At 41.5% G+C, this 27,761-nt stretch overlaps 1 protein-coding gene across 4 annotated transcripts; it reads left to right on the top strand.

Annotated features, from left to right (window-relative positions):
• LOC102234117 (MAP/microtubule affinity-regulating kinase 4) lies at window positions 1-27,761 on the top strand. 4 transcript variants are annotated; one of them, XM_005807072.2, is made up of 18 exons: window positions 1-105; window positions 3,608-3,805; window positions 5,574-5,627; window positions 12,081-12,129; window positions 12,251-12,316; window positions 12,840-12,910; window positions 13,644-13,700; window positions 14,185-14,421; window positions 15,536-15,655; window positions 15,740-15,839; window positions 15,934-16,043; window positions 17,741-17,927; window positions 18,180-18,391; window positions 19,121-19,224; window positions 20,577-20,861; window positions 22,048-22,130; window positions 22,708-22,752; window positions 23,025-23,183. In XM_005807072.2, exons 1-18 carry the CDS (start codon window positions 52-54, stop codon window positions 23,087-23,089), a joined length of 2,097 nt encoding a protein of 698 aa, XP_005807129.1. In that variant the 5' UTR covers window positions 1-51; the 3' UTR covers window positions 23,090-23,183. The 4 variants fall into 4 exon arrangements, with proteins under 4 accessions (XP_005807129.1, XP_023198085.1, XP_014327265.1 ...); XM_023342317.1 differs by having other exon boundaries at window positions 18,165-18,391; XM_014471779.2 differs by lacking the exon at window positions 22,048-22,130 and having other exon boundaries at window positions 23,025-27,761.

Below are 27,761 nucleotides of genomic sequence, written 5' to 3'. Positions count from 1 at the left end.
GGAAAATTAAGAGGAGGTGTGGGGGGGGAGAGAGAGAAAGAGAAGGAAAACATGTCGTCTCGATCTGCATTACAGTCTGGAAACGACAGGAGCACGGGAGATCATGTAAGTGCAGCCGCTGTTTGTGCTTGTGTGCATGCAGAGGGATAGGATAGGTGGTGCATCCCCGAGCTATGTGTGGCCTTTGGCATTCTGGGCTTTTTTTTTTTTTTTTTTTTTCTTTTCCATGCGCATGGGGGGAGGGTGGGAGGAAGAGGAGGAGGAGGGGAGCATGCACGGTGCTGTTTCTTCTCGTTCTGTACAGATCAAGGGGCCCAGGATGTGAGGCCACCGTGCTGCTCTTTGGGAAAGTGCTAACCTTGAGTGTGTGTGTGCGTGTGTATGTGGTGTGTGTGCAGGGAGACGAGTTGATGGCAACCTGAGTCGATATCGCTGAGCGAATATGCGCAGAAAGGATGAAAACCAGCCGTCACATCTCTGTATATATACCTCTGTGGAGAGATACTGATGTCACATTATAACTCCTCTCCTCTGCGTGTGTGTGTGTTCTCTCGAAATCGGATGGGTGGGACGAGTGCAGGAGGCCCAGATATAAACGCGTAGAGGATATGTGGGCTTGTTGGTACGAAGCGGAGGGGATTACTGCGTAAAATGATGTGCAGTCCGTCGCTGCGCAGCCTACAAAGCGCCCAGCCCTACAGCCAGTGGGTGTCAGACAGGCCATACATTCTACAGGGGGACAGAGGAGAGGCCTGCGGGAAAGACACAACACATCTATCTATCTATCTATCTATCTATCTATCTATCTATCTATCTATCTATCTATCTATCTATCTATCTATCTATCTATCTATCTATCTATCTATCTATCTATCTATCTATCTATTGAGCATTGATCTGTCTCTGATGAGTGCAGATCTTCTGTATAATTAGGTCTTTGTGTCAGATGAGTGAATTGAGCAGATAACACTGGTGCCATGATGGCTCAGGTGAAAAGCCTGACAGGAACTCTGCTGCTCTCCATGTGTGCCTCACACTCCACCCCCCAGCTTCCCAAGCTGTGCTGTAGGTAGGGAGGTGGGAGCAGGACTAGAAGCACCATGTCCTGAAGGTGGGGCATTGGGCTGTGGGCTTGTTATTGTTGTGTAACTGCAGCCTCTGGAATCGCATTGTTGGCCTGTTCGGCTACAGACCTCTAAGCTTCAATAAACCACTCTTTCCTCCTGTTGGCCACTTTGCACCTGTTCCAGGGGTTATGTTATCTTCTTGCCCCTTTAGGTTCCAGGTATGAGGGTTTATGTCTGCTGATATTGCCCATTTTCAAATAATTCAGATGTGTTTACTGAAGCAAGGTTCTGTGAGATAGTTATTAGTAATCAGTATTTTACCCATGGTGGATTCACATACAGGAGTGAATTCATCAACTAGTTCTAACCCGTTTGTGTTAGATGGTTGTTTACTTTGTTTGTTCCGCTGGAAATTAGCGTAACAAATGATATATTGACATTGACATTGGTATCGGCTGATATTAGTCATCTTTTAACATATCGGCATTGGTCCGATAAATTAAACTGGGATGATATGAACAACCGGTATTTTTTTTTCCATCTTGTTGCTGTTATGGAAAGAGAGGGAAGGAGATTGGGCATGTGGTATTTGTCTGGTCATGTGACAGTGATAATGATGCAGCATAGCATTATAGGGAATTTAACTGAAGCAGTGGTGAAGTCAGTTTATGGTCGCTTCATTCATGTTGTTGAAAATGTAGCGAAATCTCTATAATAACAATCAGTCAGAGCAGAAGAAGAAAAAAATGTACGCTTGCTCTTTTTGAAAGAGTATTTGCCAGACCTGCTCTTCTGATATCTTGGTGAGAAATCATTTTATTTTATATTTCTTTACCACTTGAAAGTCAGAATGTCATGTTTCCATGTCCAAAGGAACAAACCGAAACAACCTCTGATGTTAAAATTCAAATTTGGAAGGTCAGAGGTCTCTTGGTGGGTTTTATCTGTAATGGGCCAACAAAAAGATAATGGCAGCCATCTCTGCGGGTGGAGATACATTTAGAACGCCTGAGGCTTGTTGCTAACCCTAAGAAGAAGCATTTGACTGCAAGTGTTCTCATAATTTATAAATATATATCAATAATTTGAAGGAAATTCGAAGGAAGGAAACTTGCGCAGGTTTGCTTTTGCACAACTGTTAACTGGAAAGTAAATCCTCCATGAATCAGGATTGGTTTTGAACGGAGATGCCTCAGAGAGGTGGCGAATCTGCAGCTATGTATTATTTACCCTGACATCAGAACCAATATGGCTGCCGTGCAAATGGACTTAAACTGTGGTTATAGACTTTTGGTTCGTCTGACTGTATATCATTAAATCAATGACACACATCAGTAAATATGGTAAAAGGATGAAATTGTGGAGAAATTTATTATTAGCTTTTCCTAACGGTAATAATTAGCCCAGCCACAGATAAGTTTCAAAATCCAGTATGGCTGCCACGTGAGTAGACTTAGTGCAAGCTATAGTTATAAACTGTTGGTTATTTTGCAGCACAGGCCAGTAAGCATAGTAAAATGGTGAAATTGGGAAGAAAATCATTGTTAGCTTGTGCTAATGGTAATAGTTAGCCTAGCCACAGAGCAGTACAACAAGTGAATCTTACATGTTTTTTGTGTTGCAACCAACAGATTAGCCTTTGCCAATGCAGAGCTAGTGATAACTACTTCACACCTCCGGTATCCTTTGAACGCCCAGCCGTCCCACATGCATCTTCGTATTAAAAACAATGTGACTCATTCTTTTTATCATCAGCGTTGCACAACTATTATTTTAGTCAACAATCAAGAGACAAAAGAACCGTGGAGACCTCTGCAAACACCAGCAACAGCCGCACCTCGCTCCACAGAAACGGTGTGAACAAGTAGCAGGAGCCCAGAAGAAGACCATTCTGAGCCCACAGAAAGACACAACAAGCTCATGTGCTGGACAGCAGCTGTTTACCCAGAAACAAGGGGCATGTAGTCACATGAAGCTCAGTTCAGCTTCACTTGTTTTTGAACATCTGGAGGAATGTACCCACCAACGCTTACCTCTCCCAGCTATCCCCTATAGCCCTAAACAGGCATCTGCTTAGCAAAAACAACAATTTCACATGCTCTTATGTTTTTTCTTTTTCAGGGTGTTCAAACATCTGTAAATCTGTGCAGCTGTCTGGAAAACAGTTTCGTCTTCTTTTCTTGAACCTTGTAATTCTGCCAGCCTGCCCAGTGGGCCCTCAGCTGTTAGCTTGGCTGTGTGCACAAATGGTGTGTGTACGCACATATGCTTTGATAAGTGACTTTTCTCTAAACCAAAATATGCAGAGCGTTTTATGATTTGGTAATCAGCCCGATATGCTGGTCAGAAACGTAGAAATCGATTTTCTTTACTCTTTTGTTAATTCGGTTCAGTGTACATTTAAGAGTACATTTCCCCCACAAAATGATTTTTGGGGAAAAATTTGAAAGTGCCTGACTCCAAATGATGCTGCTGCTGCAGCGTGTCATGCTGGTGCTGACCCTGTCTCCTCTCCCTGACGCTCCCCTCTTGTCTTGCAGCATGTGCCGCTCGGTGCCAGCCGCGCAGACAAGGCCACGAGCCAGTCCAGCCGCTCTCTCGGTGCCCGGTGCAGGAACTCCATCGCCTCCTGCTCAGACGAGCAGCCGCACATCGGCAACTACCGTCTGCTCAAGACCATTGGCAAGGGAAACTTTGCCAAAGTCAAGCTGGCGCGCCACATCCTGACAGGCAGGGAGGTGAGCCATGGGGCAGCAGAGACCCCCAGGGGCAGCAGGAAGAGTATCCTCTGAATATGTTGTTGATGGAGATGTTTCCTGGGCGAGGGAAGTTGGTAACTTCACAGTGCTGCTGGGGCTTTTCCTGTTTTCTTGTGGACAATCATTTCAGAGCACTCCTTTTTCTTTTTTTCTTTGACAGTATTGATTAATTACAACCATTCTGGTCAATATGGAATAAACGCTTTCAAAAATAACTGATACATTGTTTTTACGTTGCTACATGTCAGGTAGTTATCTTAAAGAGTATTAAATAAAATCAACATTTTTGAGCTTTACATCATGTTATAATGTTATTCCCTCATCGTAAACATACCCGGAGTGTTGCTTTGATTCTTTTATGCATGTTTGAGAAATCCTGTAATCTCCCAAAGCAACCATTCAGCTGTGCAAAACCCCTGGGTGGACCAAGTGCCGCCTTCAAAACGTAGCTCTTCCTTAGAGCTGAAGTTTCCAAGTTTCTTCCTCACACAGCAGCCCTCTCCCCCACTCAGCTCCTTCAGACTAGCCAGCAGCAATTATCAGACACCTGTTGGAACTGCACATCTGCTGAGCTCCTTATACAAGCTACATCTCAGTGAAATGCTAGTAAAATTGTTGTTAAAGGGTTAATAGAGGATTAATGTTGTGATGACTTTTTGAAGGCTCAGTTTCAGAAAGAGCAGGAATTTTTAAAGAGACATTCTCAAGGTGTTAAATTATGAAGTAAAATTTTCTTTAAGTCATATTTCATATATTTTCATAACAATGAAAGTTAATATAGTTACTATATTGTGCTATAAAACAGTGCTATGTGCCCAGAACTACATAATACTGCCCCTTTAATCCAAAATACATGTAAAAAAATGAAAATCTAAGTAATAAAATAAATACAGTGAACCAAATGTTAAAATGCACAAATAATAAAAGCTTTAATGTAACAGACCAGAGAAAAATATTTTTAGTTTTACTTTAGATTTCTCTATATTCAACATTATCAATGTTTTGTAGACTGCTTATTTTTCTAGTCTCATATTTTCAGTTCTGTCTTTCAAAGGCATCTGCTTTTTCTCCATGAATGTTAAAGGAGCTGTCTTGGACTGTTTCAGTCGATCCCAGGTCAGCCTCTATGTTCAGAAATTAATGATCCACCAGACCAGGCTTTGCGTTCGCATGACTTAGCAAATCTTTTTTGGAGGGCCAGATTTTCTTGGTTTAAATGGTGTTTTCAGGTCAAATTAGAGTCCATCACTTTGCATTGGGAAAGATTTGTCACGAAATGGAAAACATTCAAGACAGTTGCCAATCTTCTTAGGAGTGAATGTTCCAGCAAATTTACCCAGAAGTCACTCCACTTGACGCTCCAGAGAAGCTGTAAACCCCAAGAGCTTTAATTCCCACTTTTTCATTTCTCAGTTAGCATGTTGTATGTTAAGCAGGAGCAAGAGGAGCATTAGAAAAAGAGTGTGAAAAGTTGTTTAGAGGGTAGAAAGTGGCTGAATTTTCACTGTAAAAATAATATGGAGACATGAGTTGGTGAACTGTCAGGCATGGTGGTGGGAGGATGATGATTTTTTTATTTATATTTTTACTGAGACATAAACATTCAGATTAAGTGAACATACACAGAAACAAAATGACATGTGCGAAAAAATATTTTGGCTTTATGTTTACTGTTCAGGATAATTCTGTTGTACGAGAATTTGCTCATATTTCCTCATCAAAATTTCTTCTTCCTCGTCTCTTACAGGTTGCAATAAAAATCATTGACAAAACCCAGTTGAACCCAACCAGTCTGCAAAAGGTCAGTTTCCTTCTCTGTATTTCTGAGTTGCTACTGCAGCGATGTGTGCCATGTTTTCAGGAGCAAGGAAAGAAAACACAGGCTGCCCTGTCTGATGTTGTGCCTCTACGGTGTTTTATGCTCGGCATTCTAGCTGCGTTTCCATTACAAAGGTGCGCAAAACTTTGCCAATAGCTGCATTTCCATTTACCTGAAAATTGTGCCAGTTGGAATTACAAACATAGATCTCTTAATGGAAACACGACAATAAAAAAAAACAACAACACACACACACTTTTTTTTTGTAAAAAAGTTTTGCGCAAGGAGGAGGTGGTTTTTCGGCTGCATCGAAATTAGTGTGTTCAGCAAAACTGCAGTGGAAATGTTTCTTTTTGCCATCACACGAGTCACATGATCAACAACCGGATGTTGCTACTGGCACAAAAGATGAAGAAGACAAAAGGAAATGGAAGGAGGTCTCAGAGTTATTTTTTGGGGTTTGATTTATTGACTCTAGTTTCATTATAAGTCTTTCTTCCTCAGTTCCCTTTTTGATTAGATCAATCTCGTTTATGTTTTAATTATTTTCAGTCCTTTCTTAGTGATTCTACTTTATTATAGTTAATTATTTCTTACTTGTTACTCTAGTTTAATTATGTTTCTTATGTCTAGTTATTCTTTAATATTAGATTCATTTCCAAGTCCCCAGTGTTCTCTCCATCGCTCCCTGTGTCACTGTCTCTCTCTCTCCTCAGCCTGCCTTCTGCTCTCTTCCCTCACACCTGCAATCCGTTAGCTAATCAGTCCAGGTCCTTTGTTCCAGCATTTGTTCTCCCAGTACTCACCTCACCTCCTCTCACTCTTGACTGGTTCCTCTCGTTATTGTCCTGTTTCTTCTCCACCAGCACCCTTGTGTATATTTCCCTGGATTTCTGTTTTTGTTCAGCTCTGGCTCTCTGCATTCCCATGTTTTTTCCTGTTAGTTTGTTTTACAGCTTGGACTTTGGTCCACGACGACATGTTTTTTAGTGACTGATTTCATGAACAAACTTATTCACCTGTGATTTTAATTGCGTTCCACATTTAGTGGAAATATTGCAATTGCAAAATGGTCTCTTTTTGACATTAGCAGAAAAGCAACAAAAAAAATGTTTGCGCGTTACGCGCCTACTTCCAGTGTAACGGAGCTACTATTCCTCACAATTTCACAACTTTGGTGGTTTCATTAAATGAGAAACTCATTTAAAATCACATGTGAATAAGTTTGTTCACATGTTGTCATTAAGAAATACGCCGCGCCAAGATGCTTCTACTACTTTCTGTCATCTTTGTGTGGCAACATTCAGTTATTGATCAACCATGCGAAAAAAACGTTTCAGCTCTGTGAAATAAACCACCTCATCCTAGCTCCCAAACATTTTTAATCAAAAAAATTATTTTTTTTTTTCAAAATCCTTGTGTTTCCATGTAGCAAATTTATTTTCAAAATGTCAAATTGCGCAATTACCCTGGTCAACGGAAACGTAACTCGTGATTGGAGAGGGCTGTGAGAGGTTCAGGCTCCTCCTCCACTGTCTCCCTCTGCAGAAAGCAGCAGGAAGGGAGAGCAGCTGATGCTGATGCAGAGGGGGATCATGGGATGTGATGCTGCGTGGCAGGTGCTAGGGCTTGGACGGGAGCAAGAGGAGACCTCTGCTCCACATATCATCTCCCGTCTCTTTCTTGGCTAATCGCTGCCCTGAGAGAGAGAGAGAGTTCAGGGGGGGCTGACTCATCCCGGAGGCCGCGGTCACCCGGCTCACGCTCCCCTCTGTTTGTGTGCATGTCTTCCTACCACGTCTTCCTCAGACACGCGTTTGCTGGTAATGGAAAAGGACGTGTTGTAGAGGTGTTTGTGTCGGGATCTGTCACGGTTTTCGTGGAAAGGGGAGAAGTGTCGCGACAGGAATGGGGTGACTCAAGCTCCGCCGTTGCAGCCTGACTCATGGAGATGTCGAGCAGGAGAACCTCTGCTGGATGTCCAGACACATGGAGACGAGTGGACAGGGTTCCTCAAGTCTGGAAGGGGCTGGGATTTCATGTCAGTAAATGCCATTTACTGAAATGAAATGCTCTCATTTTGTTTCATGCTGGACAAGTATGAAACAAAATGAGAGCATGAAAACAAATCTGTGTAGTTCCAGACTTTATTGCCTATTTTGTTTACTAAAAGTTGCGTCCTTTCTTCTAAGTGTTGTTTCTTTTTTCTTGTGTAGTTTCTCATTTTTTGTGTCTTTCCTCATATTCTCATAATATCCCTTCGTTTCTTTACTTTGCCCCTCTGTCTTTTCTTTCTCCTCTTTTCTTTCATTCTGTCTGTCTATCTGTCTGTCTGTCTGTCTCGTGTCCTTCCTGCCTTAAAAGTATTTTCACTTGGGGCGTGCTGTGGTGGCGCAGGGGGTTAGCACGCCCCACGTTTGGAGGCCTTAGTCCTCGACACGGACGTCGCGGGTTCGACTCCCGGTCCCGACGACCTTTACCGCGTGTCCTCCCTCACCCTCCTTCCTGTCTGCCTACTGTACAAAAAATACGAGCCACTAGCGCCGCAACAACTCTTCGGAGAAAAAAAAGGAAAAAAAAAAAGTATTTTCACTTGAAGATGCGTAAGAACCCTAAGATATTTACTTCCTACTTCCCAGATGTCTCAGCATCACTTCATGCAGCTGCATGTAACACAGTTGGGTGAGAGTTGAAGGGGAAATGTAAGAGACTAAGAATGCAGACGTCCTGCAGAGCTGATTGTGTTTTTGTATGGCTGTCACCAACGTTTAGCCATAAAGGGCTCTGAAGATTTTTGTTTTTTTCACCTCCTTCCTGTGAAGAAGAATCTTGTGAACTAAAAGATTTCCACCTTTAAACATGTTCATGGCCGCTTACAGACCCTCTTAAAACTGGGACCGTTAAGTTACTTTATTTCCTATTTATTTAATCCTTATGCAGCGAATACGTCCAGAAGAATCTGTGGAAATCATTCTAGAGAAAAAGTGAATGCTTAAGTTGGTTTAAAATTTCAGCTTTGAAGCAAATTTGTCTGTTTCAAAGAAGTAAAATCGAATTTATAGGAAGAGCGCAGACAATGGATTAAAAATATCCACTTTATGTTCTAACGTAAAATGATGCATGTGAAGAGTAAAGAATCTGGATTACAAAACAACAAAAAGCTCTTATATTTACTGCATGTGCTAAACCCTGGATAATACTCTAACTGCACAAGGTCACTGGTATCACAGAAGCTATGAAAGGAGAAGATTAGTTTTGATAAAAAAAATATACATATATATATATATATATATATATATATATATATATATATATATATATATATATATATATATATATATATAAAAGTCAAAGGCAAAACAAATCTAATCTTTAGCTTTTAGGCTCTGTTTGACCAAATCCACGTAATATTTTTTACAATTCTCCAACTACTAAAGTAGAGCTTGATCTTCATGTACAGTGGCTCTGATAATTCCAGTTTGACAGAAACAAACAAACAAAAACAAAAGAAAGAAATCTATTTTATGATACCGTAAAGAAAAACATGCACACAGCTTTAAATTTCTTTAAACCAAATTACAAAGTACAGTCTTCTTCAGCTGGAATCTGTCAGAATTTCATGTTGAATATTAACAGACTAATATTCATATGAATTGATTTCCTGTTGAGTTTATTGCCACACTGTCATTAGATTAGTTTTCAGCTGTGTTTCTACAGACCAGATTAATAATAATAATAATAATAATAATAATAGTGGACTTCTTTAACATGTCTTTAGGCTGGGGAATATTCTTTGGGCCTAAGACATGACAGAGCCCACATTAACATAATCTGGGTGCTAATATATGTAGAGAGGAGAAAGAAAGCAGGATGGCTGTATCATACGTAGAACAATGAAGAAAGAAGTGAAACTGCAAATGGAGAAAATGTAATCTTATTGTCCATCAGGCAGCTTTTAAATCTCGTGAGATTTCCGTGTTGTTCTCCTAAAACTCTGGATAAAACACACTGGAAATCAAATCAAACCATTTCTTTTTATCACTATTACTTCGTGTTTTTAAGTCAAAACACATAGGCGCAACGACTCCCTTTTTAATGCAGTTTGCCACCATCTGTTTGATTTGAACTCTAGCCAGGATTTGCAGGAGGAGCCTCATCGCCACAGAGCTTTTGCTTTGCACATCCGCTGCCATTACGGGGCCGCTATTTAATCAGCAGCAACGAGGGTCAAACGTCTCGCTGGAGGAGCTGTCAAAGCTGTGATTCCTTTTGACAGATCCGATCCCGTCCGCCCGCCGCTTCTGAGCAGGGAGAGCCGACGGGATGGGTCAGGATGAGGGTTTCAAGTACTACGTATCCCAAGATTCCTCTCCAGCGCAGCTGGGGAAGAGCTTAATACCTGGGTTGCTATGGCAACAGTGACATCAGGCTAGCGAAGGATGCTAGAAGAACTGAATGGAGGAGGGGGGAAACAGAGAAATGACGGGGAGTAGAATAGCTTAGCAGGCATCATTTTCCTCCCTTTTTCCTCCTTGTTATCGCGGATTAGAGCTGTCTGTTTTCAGCCGTGCTCTTTGGTCCAGCAAACATGCAGCTATTTACATAAAATCAGGGGGAGCTGCCTTGGTTTTAATCCCCCCGTGCCACACAGCAGACCTCCAACACGGAGTAGAAACCGGTCGGATTCTTGGCTGCACATTCACTTGCACATTTGTGCGTGGGCATCATGTTGTTGTTGCCGTGTTTAAACGACGAGGAGGACTTCACAAATCCTAAATGTGATGCGGTTATTTTAGGTGTCGAGTTGTCTGTGTGAGCTGGTCATCCTGAGACTTCGACTGCTCACATGTCTGTATAACGGAACCGTTGGTGGGATTCGTCTTGTTTCATCCACTTCCTGTCTGGTTAAAAAGAGATTAAAGACCGACTAGTTTGTTGAACCACAGACAAAATGACTGTGGAGCTCACAGTTTGAAGTGTTTATATCATTTGGTATTTGCATTAGCTCTCTTAGCATGGCTAAAACAGTAGTGTTTGTGTTATCTAAGAATGTACGTCCTTACCTTTCTAAAATGCCGCCAATATCTCTAAACCCAACATGTTCCATGACGCAAAAAGATCAGTTTTACTATACTTTATTTAGTTTTATTGTCACCTGCTAAAAGCCATGCTTTCTCTCATTTTTTGCAGCCCTATAACTACTTTTTAGCATCTCACTAGCTGTGTTTACCTTGACCATATATTTGGGCAAATTGGTTGTTCTTCTGAATGAAATTAGTGTATTTCCTAAAACTACAAAGGAAACACATTTTTCACATCACATAAGTCATGTAAATAACGACCAAATGTTGCTACTTCTGGAAACGTTCGTCTTGTTCATCTCATCCACTTACAACAGGAAGTTGTACGTGGATGAGACATTTTGACATGTTCTTTAAATATTGCATTAACTTATTTATTCTTATTTAATCACTGCATTTGCAATTTGTTTGTTTTGTTCTGTTGATAGTGGAATATCAACAAAGTTTTGCACATATTTGTAATGGAAAGGCAGCTGATGGTACTGAAAACAGCTCTTTTAGACTCTTCACTCAGTAACAGCTTCTACACCGGGTGTTGTTTCCAGCACAGCCCGATAGTGCTTTGTGCAATGTTAATTCAAAGGCTTTTCCTAGATCAAATTGTAATTCCACATTTGCTGCCTTATAGTCCTTGACTGTTTTATAAAAGATCTCTACAGAGGGAGAAATTACACATCGGAGTGCCAGAAAAATGCAAAATCTCTCATTTATTTACATGAATTAACCCATAAATATAGTGGTAAAAACATTTGTCCCTTCCTTTCTGAAATGTGGGATTTTCTTTTACAATCTAGTAAGTAAATGACAAACAGTTTCGTAGACGTTCACACACCATCACACGGTGGTCACATTCTATTCATTTTCTGACATAAAAGAGTTTTTTAGGCTGATCATCTGTGGAATCGAACATGATGTCCGTCTGCAGCTCTACCGTTTTGCTTGGGGCAATTTTATACAAAATTGTAAAAAATATATATTTTTGGCATGGCCAATGGAGGTGAGAGTCACAGTGTTCTCTCTTGTCCCTCTTGTCAAAGTCGACTTCGCTTTGAGAATTGCTCTCCTTGGATCTAACTTCCATGTGAAGTGCCTTGAGATGACTTTTGTTGTGAATTGAAATTCTATATATATAAATTAGAATTATTTAGGTTATTGCTATATAATTATCTTAAACACCAAACGCCGCTGGAGACGAGTCAGATCCCAGATTTTTGAAGTGAAGACTCCTTTGTGTCTGGTGGATTATAAACTGTACCAATAGACGTATGGTGAGCTATTGGAGCCATTCAGGCTGAGCTTCAAACCCTTACCTCATTCATCATCATAATCATTTATTCCTCTTTTTGTCTTTCAGCTTTTTCGGGAGGTACGAATAATGAAAGGCTTAAATCACCCTAACATAGGTAAGACAACTTCCTCCCATCCATCTCTCGTCCCTTATTGGTTTAATATTTGCAGCTGCTTTGTATGTGTGTGACAAGACAGCACTGTTAACATTGTGTTAAATTGTATTTTTATCTACAGTGAAGCTGTTTGAGGTGATAGAGACGGAGAAGACCCTTTACCTTGTTATGGAGTATGCCAGTGGAGGTGGGTAGTTTGGCCTGGATGGTATTTCTACGATTTTGACATACGATCTGGTATTCACCCAGTTCTAATGTCATTTAAATCTTATCAAACCACAGATTCTCCCAGATTCTTGTTTATTTAAAAAAAAGAAAAAAAGATTAAGCTAAATGATATGTTTCAAAGGTTTTGTGAAAAGCTAGATGTGGCCCAAAAACCATAATGCATAAAAACTTATAGTTTCAAGATGGTGTTTGGTTTTTTTGTATTAGGAGGTCAGATGTTAGAACTCTATTGATCTTCTCATCAAAATCCTGGCAAGAAAATCCATTTAGTTAAAGGATCTTTTAGGTCTTTATGTTTTCTATGTGTTGCAGCGTGCCTCCTTGAGGACAATAAAGCTGGTGGAAGCTGCCGTTTATTAAATATTAATCAAGAAATTAAAGTGAATAAATTCCATTCTGTTTATCTACCATATTTAATCACGCTATTAAATGACTTGAATCCCTCTGGCTGTGTTTGCTAACCCGGACCCTCTACCTCTCAGGCGAAGTGTTTGACTACCTCGTGTCACATGGGAGGATGAAGGAGGTCGAAGCCAGAGCCAAATTCCGACAGGTAGGAAAGGTCGTCCTTACCTGGGTTGTAATGGTTGTGGGTTTTTTAATTGTGTTTTATTTTATTGTGACTTTTTGTTTGTTTAATTTGGTTAATTTTGATCCGTTTTTAGAGTACGTTTGCTACTTTTCATGAGTTATTATGAGGTAAATATTGTTTAGTTTTGTTAGTTATTAGTTATAGCAGTAGTTTTTGTTTTTCCATGCCTCATTTTTAGGTGCAGAATTCAAAAAGGTCAAACTATTGTATTGTGATTACGTATATATTGTTTGGATAATGAATAATCAATTGAAGAAACTATTTTCAAAAAAATGTTTGTTAAACAACCAACTGTCTCTGGTGTTTTATCCCAACTTTTGCTGTTGTCATTTTGCAGACCAGTAGATAAGAATGGAGTGCTGTGATTTAAAAAAAAAATTGATTCCATATCAGTTCGAAAGGCTAATAAATAGATACATAAACACAAAAACAAACAATATTATGTCTATAATTTCAGTATGTCTTAGTTAGTTTTATAAATGCATCACATAGTTCCTTTTAGTTATAGCTTTACCCCATTAATTACTATTTTTACTTATTGCAGTTAACAAAAATGTTTTCTCAATTTCAGTTTCCATTATTTTGTTTGTTTTAATCAACTTCAATAACCTCGGTCCTTACAGTGCAGCTGCCTTTAACTCTTACTGCTCTGTATTTCAGCTCAGTCTGTTTTTTTGTTTTTCTCTCCCCACAGATTGTCTCTGCCGTCCACTACTGCCACACCAAGAACATCGTCCACAGAGATTTGAAGGTGAGGAAGAGCAAATGAATGGAATTAATAATAGACCTGGAGAAGCCTTCCGAGATTCGAACGATTTCGTTTCCTCTCAGAATTTGGAAGTCAAGCATGTGGGAGAGATCTTGATCTGTGTCTCTAAAAACAGTGCTTTAGCATCCTAATTGCAGTGCTGAGTAAAGAGGTCGGAGCCAGAGCCTAAACACACTTTGACATACATATAGCATGAGTCATGTCCGGGATGCAACCCTCCCCCCCTTAACCCACCAATCTGTCTAGTGTGTGTTTCCTCTCTCTCCTTTTTTTTTCTTCATTTCTACTCATTTATTCTTCTGTCCTCTGTTTCCCATTCCCCTCTTCGCGCCCCTGACCCACTAGTTCTCTACACTGATCCATCTTTTCTCCCTGAGCGTGTTGCTGCTATGTGCATAACGTGTCCCTTTTCTGCTCTGCTTTCCACCTCCTGTCCAACCGTTCCGCTTGCTCTGAATTATCTCAGGCGGAGAACCTTCTGCTGGACGCCGACGCCAACATCAAGATTGCTGATTTCGGCTTCAGCAACGAGTTCACGCTGGGGAACAAGCTGGACACGTTCTGTGGCTCCCCGCCCTACGCCGCACCTGAGCTTTTCCAGGGAAAGAAGTACGACGGGCCTGAGGTGGACGTCTGGAGCCTGGGAGTCATTCTTTACACGCTGGTCAGCGGTTCTCTGCCGTTCGACGGCCAGAATCTAAAGGTGCGTTTTCCCCAGGGGATCGGAAATATGAGCAGTATTTACTTTAGCCCAATTTGTCAAACGCTGTAAGAATGCACATGTTCTTCAACCAAAAAAGAAAAGTTGAGCTGTGATAGAAAATGTGTTGGAGGTGGAAATAAATAGGATGGATAAATGTTTTCAATAAATGCAGAAACATTTTATAGGAAATACATCCACAAAATACAAAATCTATGAGATTGACAGGAATCCCACCAGTCATGTTTTTATCTGGGGTTTTTTCTCATCTGCATTTTGAAGGGTCATATAAGAAATGGTTGACGGAAATGTCAAAATTCAAAATAATGTTGTTCACTAGCTTGAAGTGGCTTTTGACTTCTCCACAACAACAAAAAATAATTAATGCGCAAAAGGGGACATGGAAAAACATTTGCTGAATATGTTCTGATGTGGAGAACATTCCCAGTCCACACTGGGAGCTGTCGGGAGTGACTGACAAGAATCACTCTTGTCTTGGCTGGGATGTAAGGGGTGAAATACTCCCACCCACTGGTGAACCTGTGCTTTTCAGAGGCACAAAACTCTGGAAAATGTCTAAGTCCAAACCTCCAGCACTCTTTCCATTTTTCTTAGACCCAGTGATCGTCTTTAGTTCATATTTAAAATACCCACTCTGGTCACACCTCAGTGGGTTAATACTGTTCTGAACAGAGACTCACTAAAATATAGAAATTTATAAAATTTCCATTCTGTTTGTGACAACACCCAAAAAGCATATTTTCAATAGGATCAGCTTTAATTGAGCCAGAATATATTCCATTCCTGAATACCAACTCAACTTGTGGAGGAAATGAATGTATCTTAATTACAAATGGTTCAGTCAGTAAACAAAATCAGAAAAGATTTATTTTGTTAGTCAATATTTCCATCGCTTGTTTGTGCTGTATCCCAGTTGCTATAGTAACAGGACACCCGAACGCAGCATCTTAGGGTTTTTCTGTGGGTGTTAAAAAAAGAGACTCGTTCTGCAGTTCTCAGTAGTCATTGCCATAAATCTCTTAAGTCAGACATATTCCATAACAGACCAAAAGTTAAAGAGTGGCTGTGTTAAACATGTGACACCTGTGGCCATTAGGAGCTGAGAGAGCGTGTGCTGAGGGGAAAGTATCGTGTGCCCTTTTACATGTCAACCGACTGCGAGGGCATCCTTCGCCGTTTTCTGGTGCTGAACCCCGCCAAACGCTGCACGCTCGAGGTAAGAGGAGTGACACGCATGCAAGAGCATTGGCGGTAGAACTGCTCTTCAAACTGAAGTGTGTCGATGCTTCTGTCCACGCAGCAAGTCATGAAGGACAAATGGATAAATACAGGGTACGAGGGGGACGACCTGAAGCCCCATATAGAGCCCGTGGAGGACTACAGCGACCCGACTCGCATAGGTCAGCCGGCTCGGTTTATCTCAACCGCCTGATTGTTGTCATGGTGATCTCCTCTCTCACCTGTTGGTTTTGCTTGCTTGTGTGTGTGGCTCAGAGGTGATGGTTGGGATGGGCTTCACCCCTGAAGAAATCAAAGACGCTCTCCTGAATCAGAAATACAACGAGGTCACCGCCACCTACCTGCTGCTGGGTCGAAAAGGCGACGTGAGTCGGCTGTTTGCTTCCTGCCTCTTTTTACTGGTTACACTGCAGAACTTCCCCTGAAGGACTTGCTACAAATTGTAGGAATTAAAGCCAGGGATGTGCTGATTTAAGAATTTGGGCTGATATTAATATAAAATATTACTTTTGTTGTTTTGGCCGATACCTGATATGTTACAGTGTTATATACATAATATTTAAACACCCTTAAAAAAATGACCACAACGCTGACTTCTCCATTGCCACTTTGCTTCAATTAAACTCTCTGTAATCCTGCATCGCTATCACTGTCACATGACCAGTCTCACCCAAACAAACAACAACAAGACGGATAAAGACATCGGGTGTTAATATCGGTCCAGTTTTATTTATTAGATTTCCTTATAAGTAATAAGCTGAATGTGCGGACGTTTTGTAGATTCTGAACAGCTTCTTCACTCTGCTTCCTCTCACTTCGTTTTAAATCCATCAGTGTTGCTAAAACTAGCCAACAGTGAAACTTCATCCTGCAAGAACAACGTCCACACCAAAGAGTGTTGTTGCCAGCACAATCTGGCAGCATACACCGTGTTGCATTCACTAATCTGAAAAAAGACTGACTTTATTTTTTTAGTTTTCAACCAGTCAGTCCCCAGCCGATTTTTTTAGAGCATTTATATTTTCATGAAATTGCTTCAGAAAGGGCCCCTTGGGTCAGAAATTGGTCAATACTCATTCTGAAAACCGGTTTCGTAGGCCATCTTAAATTTCTAATCTGGTCAAATACCAAATATTTTCTAAAAAACTAGCACCATTTATTGATTTCTTTATTCTGCTGATATCTGTTTTAAAAATATGACTGTTCATAATAACTTGTTTTCTTTACTATTAACATTTTTGTTTGTTTTTACTGTACCTGTAATCAAAATACATTGGAAGAAAAAAAGAAAGTGCAGCTTAGCTTGCTGGGTTGTTAAACCAAGCATCGATTTTATTTTAACTACACTGTATAATTAAGTGGAGAATTCCTTCTGTGAACGCATTAATTATTCATCTGCAGCAGAAGCGGCACCCTGTTGTGTGTATGTGAAAGAGGGGAGTCACTGCACTAAATGAAGGTCTACAAAAAGATTCTATTATTGTATTAAAGCTGCAACAAAATGAGAACAAGAGGGATGTTTTTAAACTATTTTTTTTATCATATTTTGCTGTAGAATCGCTGTGAATACTTTCTGGAGCTCAACGTTTTCTGACCAGCTGCAAACAATTTTCAATTTAAGTGTATTCAGCAACATCCAGAGGTTTGAATTCCCAACTTAACTGTAATCTATTTCCATCCACCTGCCTTCCTGTTTCCTGTTATGGCTTCTGGTAAAAACCTGACCCTAATTCTGCGCTTTGCTTCGTCCAGAGGGTCTGGACTGTCGGGTACTGAGAAACGACTGCTTGTTTTAGGAACGTTGAAGTTTTAAATGATTGGATCTGATTTTAACCAATCAATAACAGTTGGCCGTGCTCTACCATGAAGGAAGCTACTTTTCTTCTTTTTGTCCTGTTTTTATTTATAGTCTGAAAACTGTTTTAGTGATGTATTAATTATGTGTGGACCAAAGTAAGAACAGTGGTGGTATTGGTGCAGCTAGTCCTAAATAGACTAACGAACTAACTGCTGTTCCTTCTGCCTGGATGTTCACCTCTCTGTCTTCTACCGGGCGTCACAGGAAAGCAGTGATGCTCGCAGTGCTAGTACACTGTCTCTGGCGAGGGTCCGACCCAGCCCCATCACCAACGGGACGAACAAGCACTCCTCAGCCACTGGCTCCTCTTCCTCCTCCACCTCCTCTTCCCACAGCAAGTCGCAGCGCAGTGCCTCCACCTACCACCGACAACGGCGACACAGCGACTTCTGTGAGTCTCTTCTCTGCTGTAGTTTCATCCTGAGGCTTAAACTTGCCATGATTTCATATTCTAACCAATCGCTTTAAACGACAGCAGCCAGTATCGTTTAAGAATTTCTGTGTTACAAATTCAATCTTCAGCAAACCACAAGCACATTTGCAAACATTCACATTATTCGGGATCCGTCTCATCACCATGCCCACAGAATATTACTTATGTGAGTCTCTGTGTGTCTGTGCTCTGCTGTCCTCCACAACAAAGGCGGGCCTTCCATGCCCGTCATGCACCCCAAGCGGAGCCCGACCAGCACCGGGGACCGGGAGCTGCGGGAGGGCCGGATGCCTTCACGTAAAGCCAGCTGCAGCGTAATGGGGAGCCACAGCCTTCCTCCCTCCAGCCCGATGGTCAGCAGTGCCAACAACCCCAATAAGTCTGAAATCCCAGACCGCCGCAAAGACATGACTGCCACCACGGTCAGTGAGCCAGTCGTCAATACAAGGAGAGGGCAGACACTGCTTTGGTTGGTCAGATATGCTGCCCCCACTTTCTCCACCAATCTGGAAATCGGTGTATCAATGTGTGGGTGTGGGTGTGTGTGTGTGTGAGTAGTTGTATTTGATACACTGTAAGGACCATTTTCCTAACTCATAGTTTTCCAATGTTTTATTTAAAAAAATAAAACACTGCAATTGCAAAATTGCGCTTTTTCGACATTAGCAAAATATTGACAACGTTTTGCACATATTTTTAATGGAAAGGCAGCCAATGAGACCAGTCATTCATGTAAAGAATATTGGTTCAACAACAGACTCATATCCTGGTCTAAGCCAATCAGAGACAGTGAAGGGTGGGTGTTGCCAGTGCGAGGGGAAAATATAGAAAAGTTAAAGCCTGAACCTCACAGGTTATGTAAACTATGGATGTTACAGATGTAGGTGCTGGAGTCTTTGTGTCTTTATGAATTTCTTTATGTAGTATGTGTGCACAGAAGTGGTGGCAGAAGTTGTACGTGGTTAAATTGTGGAAGGAGCCACGGAGGGGTCATGGCTGCAGGTTATTGTCGTTGTCTCTCATGCAAAACAATTCTCTCGCCAACAGCTGAAGATTGGATCGTGGCCATAGTTTTGGGATTTTTCAGTAGTTGTACAGCTTTTATCATCTGAGGAATCCTAACGTCACTTGAACTGTTCATCTCTGTGTAGAATAACATCCCGGGAAGCACCATGACACGCCGGAATACATACGTGTGCACAGACCGCTCAGGTGCTGACAGGCACTCTCTTCTGCAGAACGGCAAAGAAAACAGGTAAGGAGGACTGAGCCCCATCTCCTCAAACAGTAAAAAAAAACAAAAAAAAAACTGGAAAGTAAGAAATATATGTTGACTGTAATGGATACGCTGTCTATTTCCGTCAAATTTCTTGAGTAAATGAATGAATGAAATGTCAACCATAACTGCAACAAAATCTTATGTTTTAGACAGATTTTATTGCAGACTCCTGAGTCTAATTTACATAAAAGAACAATCAATAATAATAAAGAGAAAGAATAAGAGTACATGAAAATACGTAAATACCCTTTTAAATAACCTTTTAGGATGCAGTCATACCAATGTTTCCAAAATACAGATTTATATCTTACTGCACTGGATTTAACCTTAGTCAGCATTATGATAATTCTGTAATTAGGCTTGTTTAGCCTGCAAATAAATTTATATGTAAGATTTCTTCAAATAGCCATCAAAGAGCTGATACTAGCGGTCACAAACAGTTCGCTGGCGTTGCTCCATTTTGGCTTTTTTAAACAAAATTTTTATTGCATCACTATAAGCCAGTTTCGATCATGTGAGATTCTGATTTTGGCCTACATCCTTAGCTCTTGGTTGATGGGGATAGATTCTTTTGTAAGGGAGAGAATGTCATTGTAATGTTGTATGAGCGTTATTGTTGCGATAAACAGGCTATTGTGTAAACAATGATAACTTCAGGCCTTGTACACATATAGCGGAGTCCTTTTAAAAACTAATACCTCCGCCACATCTTTTAGAAAATAGCACTGTACACATGGGGTCGGTTTCAGATAACCCGCACAAATACACCCATTGAGCTTCTTTTAATACATGCCAAACCCATAGGGGGCAGTGTAGTGTTAACCAATCGGATTTCTTCAAAACAACAGCTGTTTAATTCCTGACAGGAGGAATTAAACATGGCACCAGGAGGTCCAAATGTGTTGTAAAATATGTAAGTTGAACTACTTTTAAATCGCGTATTAGAATATAATGTTAATTGCGCACAACACAATCTTGTTTAGGAATCATATCAAGAGAAGCATGTGAATATAGTGGCGCGTTATTTGTCCGAGTCTGTGATGCACGGGATCCTAAATCTCCATCTACGCGCAAACATAAATACAGGGTTTTTATAAATAATCATTTTTAGTGACACTAAACTTGTTTTTGTGCGGCTGAATGGCCAAAATGCATAAAAATGTATTTGTTTTCCCAGCTATTTGGCTGCGTGTGGACCAAACCTCAATATCCAGTGTGGAATAGAGAAATATGAAAATAAGATGGACTCTGCCACACCAAAACATGGGTGATGTGACACAGTTTCTTCTTCTTCTTCTTCTTCTTCTTCTACTTCTTCCCCCCTTCAGCTCTCTGGGCCACCGCATGCCCACAGCGTCCCCCTCCACGCTCAGCATGGCCGGAGCCGGCGCAGCTTCCTCCTCTTCCTCATCGGACAGATGCCGCCTGACACGAGGATCCACGATCCGCAGCACCTTCCACGGGGGTCAGCTGAGGGATCGCGGTCCACCGGTCTACTCTGCCCCGCCCACATCGCCCACCCTGTCCCACCACGATGCCAGCCCGCTGCCCCATGCACGCACCAGGGCGACCTCCAACCTCTTCACCAAGCTGACCTCCAAACTCACTCGCAGGTGAATATGTACTGCATAACACGTAGCTCAGAGGGGAAACTTCTGCTCTTCTGAATACCAATGGGAAGAGTTTATGACATTGCTGCTTTCATATGAGGTGAGATAGAGCCAAAACCATTGTCTTCTTTTACATCCTGACTCGCTGACTTTGAGCTTCTTCATGAAACAGTTTCTGCAGTTTGACAGAAAAGCAAATCGACCACTAGAGCTGTCTAACAATGGGTTTCTCTTCACACCTCCTCACCAGCTTGCCTTGATCCTGTTCCTCCAAGAGCTTTACATTTTTCACTTCAGCATGTAAATTGCTCCAATAGCAGCAGGCAAACTAAAGAGCAGGGCATTCTGGGTAAATAGAACCAAAACAAATGCGCAAGTCTGGCGCTAGCAGGAGAAATGGCTCGTGGTCTTTTGTCAAGAACAAAAGAGAAATCCTACAACTGTTAAAGTTTGATGCCACTTTATTTTTGTTTACGTTTCGTGAAGAAGGAAGTTGTGCTCCGTGTCTTCTTCAGTGGTTTTTGCGTTCAATAGTTCTTGGTACTGCGCCACCACAGGCGAGGGCGGGGGACAGCTCTTACAAACAGGTTTGGTTTGTTTGACAGTGCAGTGTGAAAGCGAACCACACCAGCTGACAAATGTAACAAATGTTGCAGTTTTGGTTCCCAGCCCAATGGAATCTGGTGGGAAAACACCCAAATAAAATTCCCATAAAAGACATGAACATTTGTGGCATTCAAGGGATTTTTCTACTTTATACAGCACTACACTTTGTTGTTGCAGATAGATTAAAATCTGGACCGGGGAACAGAAATGTTGGATGTTATCTTATAGCACTGACTTCCTGAAACCTTTCCTTTCAGCTTGAGCGCAGTCTGAGTATGGCTTCATGTTTATCCAAACATTTGATCCACTCTGGCCTTTTGGCAAGCCCTCCTGTGGCCGTGGATTATCCAGCGCTCCCCTCTCCCTCCTGGTCGTCATAATCACACATGTCTAATCTTATCAAACCTCAGCTTTACCCCTGCCAATCAGCTCCTGTGCTGCGCTCTTTTTCGCCACTTGCTCGCCTGTGACTCAGATACACTCTCTTCTATGCCCCTCCCCCAACTCCCTGCTCTTAACCCTCTTTTTTTTTCTCCATCTTTATCTTCTTCTGCTTCCTCCCCCCACCCCGTTATGGCATCAGGGTCAACCTTGACCCATCCAAGCGCCAGGGCTCAAACAAATCAGTCTCGGGTTGTACTCTTCCACAAGGATCAAAAACAGTTAGTAAGTTCCCATGTCTCTTGCTTCTTTCTTGTCTGCCTGTGCTGCCCCCATCTGTTCAGCTTCTCTCACTGGAGTTTACTCAGTTCTTTCCGCCGGTGCCTGACTTCACGTGCTGCTTGTTGTGTGCATGGCTTGTGAATCTTTTCTTCTTTCTGTCTCTAGGTGCCTGCTCGGTTTTTTGATATTTTTTTAGCATGAATGCAGACAATGATTATTTTTACTTTCATGGTCCAACTGGTTCTAGAATGTCATCTCATGCATCAACTGTAGCGTTGTTGTGTTATGATTTCATTTTGTGGAACAAAATAATCGATATGTATAAGTTGCACAGAGGTAACATAAATTGCTGAGTTCGTATCTGCATGCTGTATGAAGTGTGACTTCCACAGTGAAGATAGATGTTTCTGTAGGACAAGGATAGCTGGTCTTTACATCACTCGCTTGTTTTGAAGCTCATTTGGTTTCACTGTACAGTATCCACTGCTGAATGCCATCTCATCTGACAACTGAGGATTATTTAAAAGGCTTATTGTTCTCTGGTGGATTTAGTTCTTATCTCTGTCTGTCTGCCCTTCAGGGTCACAAATGAATCTGAGGGAATCAGGAGATTTGCGGTCACAAGGTGAGCTCAGTCTGCTTTGAAACACGATACTTGGAACAAAAATTATACACGTTTATGGTTGGTTTATTATGTCTTTGTTCTGAATTTGAATTTTGTATAAATATTATACTTTTTAAAAGTTTTTTTTTCCTTGTGCAGAAAATCCATCTGTGGTTTTAGCATTTCTTGTTGTAAAGCATGGTTACATCAAAGACAATATCGTCCAAACTCCCTCGCTTGTTTGTGCAAAATTTAGTCGCATTGATTCTAACGCTTGAACTGTCCTCCCCTAGTTGCCATCTACCTGGGTATCAAAAAGCGTCCGAGCCCCGGGCCGTCGGACGTGGCTGGAATCTGAGAGGTGGTGGGCGGCGGGACCCTGCGGAGGTGGTACTGGCTCTGCGGGAGGCAGCGCTCGGATGTGGCTGCCAGGTCCACCATTCCGGCCCCTTTCTGCTCTCCTGCACCCACGGCGTGGCAGGGGGCCGCGTGGCTTTCGAGGCCGAGGTGTGCCATCTATCCACGGGCACCTCCGAGACGTCTAATGGGGTACGCTACACGCGACTCTGGGGGGCACCGCTAGCTTTTCGGGACATCGCTACCCAAATCTCGAAGGACCTTGAGCTTTGAGCCAGAGGGAGTGTTTGCATCGAGAGTGTGTTTTTGTGCGTTTATGTGTGTGCGCCAGTGAATTCAAGTAGGTAATGGGGGGGGGACAGAGACGGGGGCAAGGGGCTGGACCCTTTCAGGAATACCCCCTCTGCACACACACATAGACTCACACACACCTGAGCAGTAAGGTAACGCTGACCGAAGCACCCCAACGTCCACCCAATCACCGCACCCAGCTCAGCCAGCTTCTTCACTGAGCTACTGCAACCACTGGATCTGGATTAGATGGATTCTAGTTGAATATTTTTTATTGCTACTCTTAGCCATAATGACTCTTTATTTTGTTATGCTCTGGTCCTTGTTTTTACCCACTGTCACTCTCATCTCCACAGAAAGAAACATCCCTATGCTGTCAGACTTCACTGACCACCAAGTCCTTTTTTAAGCTCTTTTTATATGACAGTCACACGTACTGTTTCATTCTATTTTCCCCCTTTTGATCACTTACGGACAGTCACTTACATGATAACATGTCCAACTCTGTGATCATATGGGCAAAGACGAAGGGTTGCATTGCATTGACTCATGGGCACAGTCTGGCAATGACTACGTCAGATTAAGGTCAATGGGAGTTGATGTGTCTGTCAAGGCCAATCAGAGGCTAACGTGGAGTAACAATAGCCAATCAGGGAGGTATTCTAAGTCCAAAAAGCCAATGAGATTTCCAAGTTCATGAACTTGTGGAGCAAAGCTATTCAGTTGGCATTGTTTTGTCTGAGATTCTCACAGCGTTGTAACTTTTTGTAATCATCACTGTAATACTGCTGACTTAAAACAAAAATCCATAACATGGTCGAATTACTTTTATATATATATATAAAAAAAACATCAATACTTTCTTCACAACTGGAAAGTAAAAAATGAAAGACATAATTTTTGGTCAAATTGGTTCCCATGCAGTTCCCACAAAAACCGTGAGCAAAATACTTCAGCTTTACAGAGCGACAGTATTAACACAAAAATGTATTAGCCCAATATGATTGCTTTAAAAAAAAGAGAGAAATAAGATTATCATTTCTGCAAAAATAATATCAAAATGGTATATTACTATTATAGCTACAATAACATTTAGTTCCCTTCCCTGACATATGGAAAGTGTTAGTGTTAAGTCATTGTTGCAAAATCTGTGCTAAACTATTTCATGTACTTGAGAATCTAATAAAAACTAAAAATATTCCAGCCACAAGCGTCATAAAATCTAAAGTCAATGTCAAATAAACCATCAGAACCAGAAGGCTGTATTAAAAGATTATTTAAACATATAAAATTGTGTCATACCTAAGCTAAAATATGAAATGGCCTTCTTCTGCTTAGTAGTACTTCATAAGTAAACAATAAACCCAAGTCTAGCAATCTGTTAGCAACTCATTAATTAGCCTCAGTAGCAATGTGCCAGCAGGCTTTTTTTTTACTGACAGGCAAGGTAACTCTCAAAGCTTGTTGCTATGATCTGTTTGCAAACACAGCTACCTTATTAAAAGCGATGGTTGAGTGGAAATATCTTTCAGCACAAGCTTTGTGTTTGTTGACAAGAATTCCCTTCCTTTAGCCAGCTAGCTATCAGGACCCAGCAACAGCTTGGGAAGCGCCACTCGGTGCCGCACAAGAAAATTCCAGTCGTTCCGGGACTCTTTCTGGAATCCTCCTGGAATTATATGAAACTGAAGACGCAAAAGACTACGACGTAAAACGTTTGTAGTAATGACACTGTGACTTGAAAACGGTTTGAAGTTAAACATTATTGTGCTTAGAGATGAGGTTTTGTCCCACTTTTCAACTTTATTCAATTAAAATCATGATTTGTATCTGTTCGTAAACAGAATTTGTTTGCTTAAACCAATATCAGTGTTTTACTAAATTGTGGGAACAGATAAATCTAGGTTTAGGGTTATGAATACAGACACTATCCATTTGCTCAAAATCCTCAGGTAACAGAACAACATTTTACCTGTTTGAATAGGGAAAGAATGACAGATTCTGAATACAGTTGAAATTAGTTTCTTTTGTAGCGTGAAGGCTCTCCATTATAAATAGGTTGAAGAACTCTGTCATCCAGGGGGAGCTGAGAGTAGAGACTTAAGTGGTTAGGGTATTTGATCAGACTGTTTCTGTCTGAAGGTCTTCCAGTAACGACCCAGAAAGAACTGGAGGGACTATGTTTCCCTTCTGACCCGGGGATTCCCCAGAATGAGCTGATGAGTGTTTCTGGTGAGCGGGGTGTCTGGGATTCCTCTCTGGATCTGTTAGTCCCACGATGTCAGATACGAGGGAGAGGATGTTTGGTGCGCATTGATGTTTGGAATCTTTCAACCAGAACCATGTCACCAACTTTCCCCTACAAAACAGTCTTTCAATGCTCTGCAGAATAACAAGCAACACTGCAACTCTACGGTACTATCAATGCAATGCAACTCTTGTGTTGACTCTATTCTGTGCCATGTGATCTCACCTTGCTCATCATCTCTTGTTGGTGGGAAACACCAAAACATGGATCAGCCAAGCAGCAGCACCTCTCATTCCACCTCACCCTTACATGCTGAGGTCATGTACTCTCCCAAATGTGCACCTCTTTACCCCTGTAGCCCCGTACAAGAACTGCTCAGTCCATTATTGGTGACTCTGGAGATCAGGGGAGAGTTCTGTACCTGGACAGGCACAATGGAGGCAATGTGGATACTGTTTTCTTCTTGTTAGTCCAGTTGCCTTTAAAGTGAACACCCCCCAGCGCCTTCATACAGTACTTATTTAATGTAAAAAAGGAAAAAAAACAAAAAACTGAGAAAGCTTTCTATGCTCCCTCCCTGTTTTTAGTGAACAATGTACTGTGATATTTGCGTAGACTACAGAGGTCATATTGTTTGGCTGCTGATTTACTGTTAAAACTTTCTCTCAGTTGTGGTTTTAATCATGGTAACCCAAACTAACCAACCCCATCCCACCTCCACCCCCACATGTTCACACCCATCAGGACTTCACCAACTTCCTCGACTTAAACTCATCGATCCTTCATACTCACCAAGAACTTTTTTGTATGAGTCACAGTGAGTGTTTTGGCTTCATCCCCCCTCCACCGCCCCCACAGGGAAACAATCAGCCGTATTTCACTCTGTCATGTCGTGTGGAATCTTCTCGGTCCTGTTTGGTGTGTGCTGCTTCTGGGAGTCCAACAGGGGACCTGCTGTCCCCCCACCCCTCAGGTTGAGAAGCACGCACCAACATGGACGCCAGGAGTCTGTCCTTGTCCTCTCCCTGGACGGTTTTCATTGTGGTGTATATTAGCATTAGGTAATATAGACCTCAATGCACTTTGCTTTGACTTGAATCAGCTCCCTCCAGTGTACCTGTTTAGGTCATGCCCAGTACTAGTCACTGGAGGGCGCCAATGTCTTAAATGTGAAACACTTCAATTTGTGGATATTTGCACAGGTACTTTATTTATTTTTTAGAATAATATCATTAAAAAAACAGGATTTATATCAGTCAGTTGATGGCTGTATATAAAATATATGAATATAGTATATATCTTAGAGCTCAAGGTTTATTTATAGTTAGAACAGGGGAAGTAATTCTAGATTAAAACTGTTTCTGTCAGTGATATGGGGGAGCAAAACCAACCTGCAATCCTGCATGACTTCAGAGTTTGGATTATGATGGGGAAAAATGAACTATGATGCACATCTTGGATTGGAGGCTTTATGAAACGCAGACACCATCAGTTTGTACAAGCTAATTGCTCAATGAAGCTCCATCCCCTGCCCCCTTAAACTTACCCTCTTTTGACAGAAACAAACAGAAGGGCTCCAGTGAGATACGGTAACTTTCTTCCACCTCGTTGTTTGACGATAGAGATTTAACTTGAATTCACACAAATCCTGCTAATGCCATGACGCGGTTAAAAAGCCCAGAGTTGCAAGCAAGCCATAGAAAAGCTATACTACTGGTGTGTGATCTTAAATGTGTGTGGAAAAAAAAAAGATTATTCCTTCGAGTCACACAACTCACTGTTATTGTTTAAGATGGGGTGACATTGTCTTGAAGTGTGAAGAATTACTGTGAAGACTTTTTAAAGGAGTATTTATTGATGGGAGTTCTGAGGAAGAGAGTCCGGTCTGGTTGTTGGGAACAGAACAGTATTACAAGCCCAGTTGGCTCAGTATTTTACACCAACTTCATTTCTAAAAGAATTTTCAGAACAGCTGATGTTATATGCAAAACAAACGTAGGAATAGTCACAGTCTGACTCTGCTCTGCTGTTAAATTTCTTCCCACAGAAGCAAAATTGTAAACTGAGACTGGGTGGTTGTGGTATCTGAAGAGAACAAGGAGCTGAAGTTGAATAAAATTCACTGATGTTGGCA

This window comes from Xiphophorus maculatus, chromosome 11 (assembly GCF_002775205.1).
Source record: "Xiphophorus maculatus strain JP 163 A chromosome 11, X_maculatus-5.0-male, whole genome shotgun sequence".
NCBI classification, from domain to species: Eukaryota; Metazoa; Chordata; class Actinopteri; order Cyprinodontiformes; family Poeciliidae; genus Xiphophorus; species Xiphophorus maculatus.
This window is presented reverse-complemented; position numbering and strand designations above follow the sequence as displayed.

What these genes read in the sequence shown, in the direction of transcription:
- LOC102234117 (XM_023342316.1), top strand. Translation starts at nt 52, where the DNA reads ATGTCGTCTCGATCTGCATTACAGTCTGGAAACGACAGGAGCACGGGA. An exon ending in CTTAAATCACCCTAACATAG is followed by an intron (nt 12,130 to 12,250) that starts GTAAGACAACTT and finishes TTTTATCTACAG; the next exon opens with TGAAGCTGTTTGAGGTGATA. An exon ending in TCGACGGCCAGAATCTAAAG is followed by an intron (nt 14,422 to 15,535) that starts GTGCGTTTTCCC and finishes TGTGGCCATTAG; the next exon opens with GAGCTGAGAGAGCGTGTGCT.